Here is a 7641-nt window from a genome sequence, read left to right as displayed (position 1 = left end):
GGACGGATTGATGAGAGATAGAGTAACTAAGGAACACCGTAAGGTACGGTGCACTTAAGTGAATTGTAGAACATCGTAAGGTACGATGTACTTAAGTAGAATACTAAATATGGTAAGGTACCACACGCTTAAGTGAATTTGGCATATAATAAGATATGGGCCACGTACACTTAAGTGGACTTTTTAGCTTGAAGCCCACACAAGTGGTTCTATAAATAGAACCCTTGTGTAGAAGCATTGAGCAGTTGCAATTTCGTTTCTCTCTCTCTCACACACACTCAAAGCCTACTTTACAGAAAGGTTGGCTAGAGATTTCGTGTAAAAACACTAGTCCCGCTCAGTTGATAATGAGAATATTGCAATTTTTTTTGATTCCATGGATGTTTATCATTATCCACATTAAGGAGGAGCCGTATGAGATGACAATCTCACGTACGGTTCTGGAACGGAGATTCTTTGAACCGAGTGACGACCGTAACGGATGTCGGCTCAATCGGAAGGAAATTATGCGGAAGCTTTATAGAATTATTATGAGGCTATGCGACTGGAAATTGATCCCTATGATCGAAGTTATATACTTTATAACATAGGCCTTATCCACACAAGTAACGGAGAACATACAAAAGCTTTGGAATACTATTTTCGGGCACTCGAACGAAACCCTTTCTTACCTCAAGCTTTTAACAATATGGCCGTGACCTGTCATTACGTGCGGCTATCTCCACTATAGAAAGAAAAAAGAAAAGAACCTCCACTAATAGTAATAAATACTAGACAAAAAAAATAGAAATAGGCTTTCTACATAGATATCGTTCGAAACAACGATTTTTATGAGCTGTATGAAAGAAACTTCATAGAAGTAAAAATATGAAGAAATAGAATATATATGCCTAGATACTTTTTTCTATGGATAAAAGATCTAATTGATAGAGGAAGCACCGTAAAGATCAATTAACAAGGTTTTTGGCCTATACAACAAGAACTGCTTACTTATATGATGATAGATTAGAAATCAACTTATGTAATAAAGTTGATCCCCTAAGGTTTTGAGCAGCGGTGTAGTATCAGATCCCAAAGATAGTAAGTCTTTTCTTATGAAGAAAAGTCTTTCTCAAAGATTCTATAGAAATAGATATATTATATATGAAATCGAGATAGTTACCTTTCAGAAAATGAGAATAAGAGCGTTAGTGTTAATATCGATGCTTTATTCTTCAGAAGGTAGGAGAAAAGATAAAACTAAAAACAAACGATTAAATTGAATTATTAATCCAAAGACAAGTTTGAAACTCATGTAATTAACCTCTTTTCTTGTTATTAACTCCATGGAAGATCAAAAGAATTGACTATTGAGCCGTATGAGTCAGGAAACTCTCAAGTACGGTTCTATGGGAAGGATTTTACTCACCTATTCCGACCGCGGAGAACAGGCCATTCGACAGGGAGATTCTGAAATTGCAGAATCTTGGTTTGATCAAGCTGCTGAATATTGGAAACAAGCTATAGCCCTTACCCCTGGTAATTATATTGAGGCACAAAATTGGTTGAAGATCACAGGGCGTTTTGAATAAGAACAATCTTTTTAATATTTTTTTTTTCAATTTTATCACATTCATTTCTGTCGAATTCTATGTGAAGTGAAAGAGTTTTATCAAGATTCTTTTTTTTATTTCCGATATATTTGTTAATGAATCAAAATTTATAAGGAGTTGGTCAATGATGCTCGAACATGTACTTGTTTTGAGTGCCTATTTATTTTCTATTGGTATCTATGGATTGATCACGAGCCGAAATATGGTTAGAGCCCTTATGTGTCTTGAACTTATACTGAATGCAGTTAATATAAATCTAGTAACTTTTTCTGATTTTTTTGATAATCGCCAATTAAAAGGAAATATTTTTTCAATTTTTGTTATAGCTATTGCAGCCGCTGAAGCGGCTATCGGAGTGGCTATTGTTTCTTCAATTGCTCGTAACAGAAAATCAACCCGTATCAATCAATCGAATTTGTTGAATAAATAGAATTAATCCTATCATAATGAATAATAAAGTCGAATTTCACATAGTGAAATATTAATCAATTCATTTGAGTATTTATTCGACACAACTTATGATCATATCATGTTTGGATTGCCTAAATCATAAGAAATCAAAGTATCCTGGTCCTCTTCTATTCCCTCTTCTAAATTTATCTAGACACCTTTTTTTATTAACAGTTAACAATATTATCACAAATCATTGATTCATCTGGTATATAAATATACGATTCATTTACGAGTTTACTAGATCAATAATTTTCATTTTTGAAAGTCAACAATTACTATAGATATAATGTCACATTTAGTAAAGATTTATGATACAGGTATAGGATGTACTCAATGTGTCCGAGCCTGTCCCACAGATGTATTAGAAATGATACCTTGGGGTGGATGTAAAGCTAAGCAAATAGCTTCTGCCCCAAGAACAGAGGACTGTGTTGGTTGTAAGAGGTGTGAGTCCGCTTGTCCGACGGATTTCTTAAGTGTTCGAGTTTATTTATGGCATGAAACAACTCGAAGTATGGGTCTAGCTTATTGATTCGTTTCAAACAACACCACACAAATACGTTTTTTACTGGCAAAAATTCGTGCTCAAAATAAAATAGAATTTTTTTTTCTATTTTGAGCACGGGCTTTTCTGGCCCAAGTGTATCTTATTTTTATCACGAATTATTTTCCTTGGTTAACAATCGTTGTTGTTTTGCCAATAGCCGCAGGTTCCTTAATTTTCTTATTTCCTCATAGGGGAAATAAGGTAATTAGGTGGTATAGCATTTGTATATGCTTAATCGATCTCCTTCTAACAACCTATGCATTTTCTTATCATTTCCAATTGGATGATCCACTAATTCAACTGATGGAGAATTATAAATGGATCCATTTTTTTGATTTTGACTGGAGATTAGGAATAAATGGACTCTCTATAGGACCCATTTTACTAACAGGATTTATAACTACTTTAGCCACTTTAGCGGCTCAGCCGGTTACTCGAGAATACCAATTATTCTATTTTCTGATGTTAGCAATGTATAGCGGTCAAATAGGACAATTTTCTTCTCAAGACATTTTACTTTTTTTCATCATGTGGGAATTGGAATTAATCCCCGTTTATCTACTTTTATCCATCTGGGGGGGAAAGAAACGTTTCTACTCTGCTACTAAGTTTATTTTGTACACTGCAGGAGCTTCTGTTTTTTTATTAATGGGAATTCTGGGTATCGGTTTATATGGCTCTAATAAACCAACATTTAATTTTGAAACATTAATTAATCGATCGTATCCCGTGGCACTAGAAATAATATTCTATACGGCATTTCTTATTTCTTTTGCTGTCAAATCGCCAATTATACCCTTACATACATGGTTACCAGATACCCACGGAGAGGCACATTACATCACTTGTATGCTTTTAGCCGGCATACTATTAAAACTGGGAGCATATGGGTTGGTTCGAATTAATATGGAATTGGTTTCCCACGCTCATTCCATATTTTGCCCCTGGTTAATGATATTAGGTTCTATTCAAATAATCTATGCTGCTTCAACATCTTTTGGTCAACGTAATCTAAAAAAAAGAATAGCTTATTCTTCGGTATCTCATATGGGTTTTCTAATTATAGGAATTGGTTCCATAAGTGATACTGGTCTCAACGGGGCCATTTTACAAATCATATCTCATGAATTTATTGGCGCTGCACTTTTTTTCTTGGCAGGAACTAGTTATGATAGAGTGCATCTTCTTTATCTTGACGAAATGGGCGGAATGGCTATCCCAATGCCAAAAATATTCACAATTTTTACTATCTTATCAATGGCTTCTCTTGCATTGCCTGGCATGAGCGATTTTGTTGCAGAATTGATAGTTTTTTTTGGAATAATTACATTTGGAAATACATCTTTTCATTCTGGACATAAATTCATAAATAAGTTTTTCAAAATGGACACGAATTTATCTTCAGCAACGGGTTTTGTAAAGATATCAGCCTGTTGATGGTCTGTATCAACAAATTTTAGAGGAAAAATACCCTTATGAACATAGTCACGTAAAAAGTGATGTTTAATTTCAATATGCTTAGCCTTAGAATGCAAGATAAGATTATTAGATAAACAAATAGAATAAGTATTATCACATAGAATATGAATGTTACTCTCATATATTTGATAATCTTCAAGCTGACTCTTCTTCCAGAGTATCTAAGTGTTGCATCCAGAAGCTGCAATATTCAACTTCGGCTGTTGAATGTGCAATTATTGACTGTCTCTTACTAGACCATAAGATCAGGTTATCTCCTAGAAATTGACAACTTCCAGAAGTACTTTTCCTTTCTATTTTGTCTCCAGCATAGTCAGCATCGCAATAGCCTACGAATTTGTATTCACTTGATTTTCTATAAAACAAACAAAGATTAGTAGAACCTTTTAGATACCTAAAGATTCTCTTAACATCAGTTAAGTGAGTTTCCCTATGATCTGATTGGAAGTGAGCATATAAGAAGACATTGGATAAAATATCAGGTCTAGAAGCGGTTAGATAAAGGAGAGAGCTTATCATAGCTCTGAATAACTTCTGGTTTACCTTACTGCTTACCTTTTGTTTCTCTAGAATACATGTATTATGCATTGGAGTCTTTGCTTGCTTACATTCTGATAAGTTAAACTTTTTCAAAAGTTCCTTTGTATATTTGCTCTGATGAATGTATATTCCTTCTTATCATTGATCAATTTGGATTCCCAAAAAGAACTTGAGTTCTCCCATCAGACTCATTTCAAATTCTTCTTGCATTGACTTAGCAAAATCCTTGCACAACGAAGCATTAGAAGAACCAAAAATAATATTATCAACATAAATTTGCACAACCAGAATATCATTCTTAAAGGTTTTGCAAAAGAGAGTTGTGTCCACTTTCCCTATAGTAAAATTATTTTCCAAAAGGAAGTTACTTAGTCTATCATACCAAGCTCTGGGAGCTTGCTTCAGACCATATAACAACTTTTTCAGTTTAAAAACAAAGTCAGGATTTTTAGAGCTTTCAAAACCAAGAAGTTGATGCACATATACTTCTTCAAAAATATATCCATTTAAGAATGCACTCTTAACATCCATCTGATTAAGAATAATGTTATGATTGACTGCAACGAAAATTAAAAGATGTATAGTCTATACCTTCTTTCTAACTATAACCTTGTGCTACCAGTCGAGATTTGTTTCTAATAACCTCGCCTTTCTCATTTAGCTTGTTTCTGAAGACCCATTTGGTTCTAATGACATGGAAACTCTTTGGAAACAAGATCCCAAACGTCATTTCTGGTGAATTGTTCAATTCCTCTTGCATAACCAGAATCCATTCATTATCTAAAAGAGCTTCATCAATAGATGTGGGTTATATTAGAGATACCAAGCCTAGAAGATTCTCTTAATAAGGTTTGAATGAAGATCTAGTTCTGACATGAGCATTTTTATCTCCTAGAATCAATTCTTCAAAATGAGGGGTTCTAGATCTACTCTTTTTCTGATGAGTTGGACCAATGACAACTTCTGGTTGAGTCATATATTCAGATTCTGTAGCTTTTCCTTCTGAGTCTTTTTCTTCAGATCCAGTATCCTTGGATTCAGAAAGATTGATCTTTAGATCTGCAAATTTCTCAACCAGCTTTAACTTTTTAGGGTCAAGCTTATCATTGAATCTTACATGAATTGATTCTTCAACAATTTGTGTTTCAGTGTTAAAGATTTTGTAGCCTTTAGAGAGTTCAGAATATCCTAACAACAAACACTTTTATGCTTGAGAATCATACTTGCCAAGATTCTCTTTAGTGTTCAACATAAAACACTCACATCCAAATGGATGAAAGTAAGACATGTTGGGCTTTCTGTTCTTCCACGATTCATAAATATTCTTACCTAAAATAGGTCTGATAGAAATCTTGTTATGAATATAATAAGTTGTGTTAACGGCTTCTACCCAGAAATTCTTAGCCATGTCAATTTCTTTAATCATGGTGCGAGCCATTTCTTGCAAAGTCCTATTCTTCCTTTCTACAACTTCATTTTGTTGTGGAGTTTTAGGACAGGAGAAATCGTTGAAAATACCGTTTGTTTCAAAAAGATTTTCAAAATGTTTATTTTCAAATTCACCACCATGATTACTTCTAACTTTGACTACTTTGCAGTTCATTTCTGTTTGCACTAGAGAGCAGAAGGTAGAGAACACAAAGTGTGACTTATCCTTGTGTTTCAAGAACTTTACCCATGTCCAACAACTGTAGTCATCAACGATGACCAATCCTTACTTCTTTCCATTGATAGAGGCAGTTTCCACTGGTCCAAACAAATCAATTTGCATAATTTCTAATGGTCTAGAGGTAGAAACAACAACTTTCACTTTGAATGATGTTTTAGAAAACTTGCCTTTCTGACATGCTTCACAAAGAGTAACTGAAGTGAACTTTAGGCTGGGTAGAACTCTGACTAATCCAAGCTTATTTAGATGAGAAATACTTATCATGCTAACATGGCTCAAACGTCTATGCCATACCCATTACCCCTCATTAACAGGCATTAGACATTTTACATTTTGATCCTCAAGATCAGAAAGTCTAACTTTATAAATTTTGTTCTTTCTCTTTCTGTTAAAAAGGATTGTACCTTTTTTCTGACTGACAGCCTTACAAGACTTTTGATTAAAAATGATATCATAGCCATTGTCACTAAGTTGACTAATAGACAAAAGGTTATGCATCAGACCATCAACTAAAAGAACATTAGTAATAGAAGAAAGTTTACCATTACTAATAGTTCTAGAATCTTTCCTTTCTAGTTTCCTCCGAAACCAACGAAGCCTCGAGGCTTAAGTTCCAAATCATGGAACATAGATCTTCTACTTGTCATGTATCACGAGCATCCAGTGTCCCGGTACCACGATTGGTGTTTCCGCTGAGCTGTTAAGGATGTCTTGTAACATAAATTATTTTATCCTTAGGTACCCACTTTCTGGGTCCTCTCTTGTTAGTTTCCCTAAAGTTTCTTACAACTTTGGGTCTTTTAGAAGAAGGATAATCATGGGGAATTTGTGCATGGTACTTAGGTTTTAGAACTAAGTTCTTATCCTTTGTATGTGTAAGACCCCAATTTTGACCCTAAGATCCCTCATGCAATTTCATCATATGCATTAGAATTGGGATCATACCTTGGCATCCTCCTTGCCCCTCTTTCATTGGGTTTATTTTGGGAGAGATCACTAACCACCGTGTCATTGTATCATACTTGTATATTATCATTTTACTAACCAAAATACCAAAAATATGCCTTTGCATTTGCCTAACTCTTTTGTAGGTAGGACATGATCACCATTGATCTATCAAGTTCACATCTAGGGTTTAAGACCCTCATTACTAAGAGCACAACCAAGGAATGATCCACAATGCTTCTAAGCATCATATATGAGTCCCAATTATCTCTACATGTTATTTTTATCAAGTATTCTTCAAGAGTTTGGAGTTTGTTTGCCTTGGAAACCCTAAATTCATCTGGGTATCTTGTGTAACTTCTTCAACAAGCTTCTTCGCCAATTGATAAAATTTCTCAAGGGACACTTAAAAATTC

At 34.4% G+C, this 7641-nt stretch overlaps 1 protein-coding gene across 1 annotated transcript; it reads left to right on the top strand.

Moving 5' to 3' along the window:
• The first annotated feature begins 294 nt into the window (after positions 1–294).
• LOC127095062 (NAD(P)H-quinone oxidoreductase chain 4, chloroplastic) lies at positions 295–5350 on the top strand. Its single transcript, XM_051033806.1, has 2 exons — positions 295–4008; positions 5273–5350. Exons 1-2 carry the CDS (start codon positions 2896–2898, stop codon positions 5348–5350), a joined length of 1191 nt encoding a protein of 396 aa, XP_050889763.1. The 5' UTR covers positions 295–2895.
• Positions 5351–7641: the final 2291 nt, after the last annotated feature.

The sequence above is a fragment of the Lathyrus oleraceus genome, chromosome 6 (assembly GCF_024323335.1).
Source record: "Lathyrus oleraceus cultivar Zhongwan6 chromosome 6, CAAS_Psat_ZW6_1.0, whole genome shotgun sequence".
NCBI lineage: Eukaryota > Viridiplantae > Streptophyta > Magnoliopsida > Fabales > Fabaceae > Lathyrus > Lathyrus oleraceus.
This window is presented reverse-complemented; position numbering and strand designations above follow the sequence as displayed.